The sequence below is a fragment of the Anneissia japonica genome, unplaced genomic scaffold (assembly GCF_011630105.1).
Source record: "Anneissia japonica isolate Jap-2015-1 unplaced genomic scaffold, ASM1163010v1 scaffold287858_len863314_cov180, whole genome shotgun sequence".
NCBI lineage: Eukaryota > Metazoa > Echinodermata > Crinoidea > Comatulida > Comatulidae > Anneissia > Anneissia japonica.
Genome location: NW_022693771.1, coordinates 508,795 through 511,120, shown reverse-complemented (window position 1 = coordinate 511,120; position 2,326 = coordinate 508,795). Strand labels below are relative to the sequence as shown.

Below are 2,326 nucleotides of genomic sequence, written 5' to 3'. Positions count from 1 at the left end.
GTTCAGTAGTACTTGAGAACCCTGCACTTTCGATTCCACTCAGTGCATATGACTTTGCAGTGAATTTCAATGACGTCATCTTTGTCTCAGCGTATCAACGTCCCAGTGTATCAGCGTTTATAAGACAACGGTAGAAATACAACTAAAAGAGTCCGTAATAACATGGTATCCCGAAGGTCCCTTAAGTAGATCAAGTGATACAACGTGTTTACATGTCTTACACCTCGGTCGATGGCAAGGAGTAGTCGAACCTTTAGGTCTTTCAGAAATAGGTTGAAGTGAAGAATGTACAAGTAAGTCACGGATACTGGCATCACGACGATAAGCACATAGTGGAGGAAGCTGAAATATCTCACTAGTAGATGGATCAGTCTGGAGTATGTGGTAATTTTTCTTGATGACTCTAGCAACTTTGGTAGTGGTCGGGTGAAATGTCATAATAAGTGGAACTCTGTCAGTAGACGAAGTAGCAGTGGGTTCTAGAGCGTCGCTTTGGGAGGTACCTGTAATACGACGAAGAGCCTGGTTGGTGACAGATGAGGGGTATCCTCTTTGATTGAAAAATGACATCATCTCTACTGCTTGATTCGAGAAATCGTCGTCATCACTGCAAATTCTTCGTAATCGCAATAATTGAGAATATGGAATACCTTGTTTACATGCACTGGGGTGAGACGAATTATACGTTAAGTAGGTATGTGCGTCAGTAGGTTTATAGTGGATACTAGTAGAGATACTATTACCAGATATAGATAGTTCAATGTCAAGAAATGCAACTTTGGTAGCAGAAATTTCGTGAGTGAACTTGATTGCCGGATGGTAGTCATTAACATAGGATATAAAGTTAATGAGTTCGTCATAATGACATGAGGCTGTTCCCACGCAGTCATCAATGTAGCGCTTAAACATATCGGGTTTGGTACCATCATATGAATCGAAAATACGTTGTTCTAACCATCCAACAAACAAGCAAGCAAAGCTGGGTCCCATTTTAGTTCCCATAGCGACACCGGATATTTGCTGATAAAAGTTACCATTGAATTCAAACGATGTGGTTTTCAGGACGAGTTCAGCAAGTCGGATTATGGTGGAGGTGGAGCAAGAGGTATGGTTGTCATGGTCCAGGAAGTGTCGAACAGCGGTGAGTCCATCAGCAATAGGTATAGATGTATACAGTGAAGTAATATCCATAGTGAAGACGTACTTATGGCGGCCGGTAAATTCAAATGCCTTGAATGTGCGAATAGCATCGTTAGTATCATTAATGTAGGTAGGAAGTTTCTTGACGATAGGAGAAAGCACGCTATCCAAGTATTCACTGATGATGACTGTAGGACAGTTGCAAGTTGAGACAATTGGACGACCAGGAGAGTTATCTTTGTGAATTTTCGGTAACATGTAGAATTTAGAACAACTAGGGCGTTGATTAATTAAAACAGATGCACTTGAAGGTAATTCTTCGTTAGCAATCATATAATTAATAACAGACTTAACATGGCGTTGGTCATCAGGAGTAGGATCGAATGGTACAGAAATGTAAGTGTTCCTATCAGAAAGTTGACGATTACCTTCACATATGTACAAGTCCTTACGCCAGACAACAGTAGCACCACCCTTATCGGCAGGTTTGATTATCAAATCGGAGTTGTTTCGAAGATTTAACAGAGCTTTCTTCTCACCAACAGATAGTGATTCCGATCGGGAGCGTCGTTTGAGAACATTCTGTTTAATGTCATGGCGGCATTTGTTGATGTACAAATCAAGTGCAGGGAACTTTCCTGTTGGAGGAGTCCATTCAGAGTGATTGCGTCGAAGATTAGAGAATCCATCATCAGAGTCAGTAGAAGTCAGAGGTTGATTGTGGAAATGTGCTTTCAGTTTAAGCTTACGATAGAATTGTTCAAGGTCTTTGAGTGCCTGAAAATCATCAATCTTAGGGCGTTGAGGTACAAACGATAATCCCTTAGAAAGCACTGATCTCTCATCGTCGGTGAGTTGTAAATCGGATGGTATAGTTACAACCAACTTGGAAGTATCCATGTTGTGAGATTCAATAGAAGTTCGACGAGTTGCTTGTTCTGCTAGTAGCCGATTGAGTTTAGCTTGTTTGACATCAGTAAGGCATTTGTAATATTGTCTATTGAGTTTGTGGATAGTAAGTCGAATGCTATTGAACACTATAGAATCACAAGATGCACGGAGTACTTGACGATAATAGTCCATTCTGTTACTGTAGAAAGTACTACTCCGTTTGAACGATCGTAGACTTAAGCGCATAAGTTTCTTCGAACAACTATCGATGTTATTAGCAATGACGACTTGACTA

General features: G+C 40.6%; 1 protein-coding gene across 1 annotated transcript; it reads right to left on the bottom strand.

The window, feature by feature from the left end:
- Nucleotides 1-117: 117 nt before the first annotated feature.
- On the bottom strand, nt 118-2,223 carry LOC117100924. Its single transcript, XM_033240769.1, has one exon. The coding sequence runs from the start codon at nt 2,221-2,223 to the stop codon at nt 118-120; it is 2,106 nt and encodes a 701-aa protein (XP_033096660.1).
- Nucleotides 2,224-2,326: the final 103 nt, after the last annotated feature.

What these genes read in the sequence shown, in the direction of transcription:
- LOC117100924 (XM_033240769.1), bottom strand. Translation starts at nt 2,223, where the DNA reads ATGGACTATTATCGTCAAGTACTCCGTGCATCTTGTGATTCTATAGTG.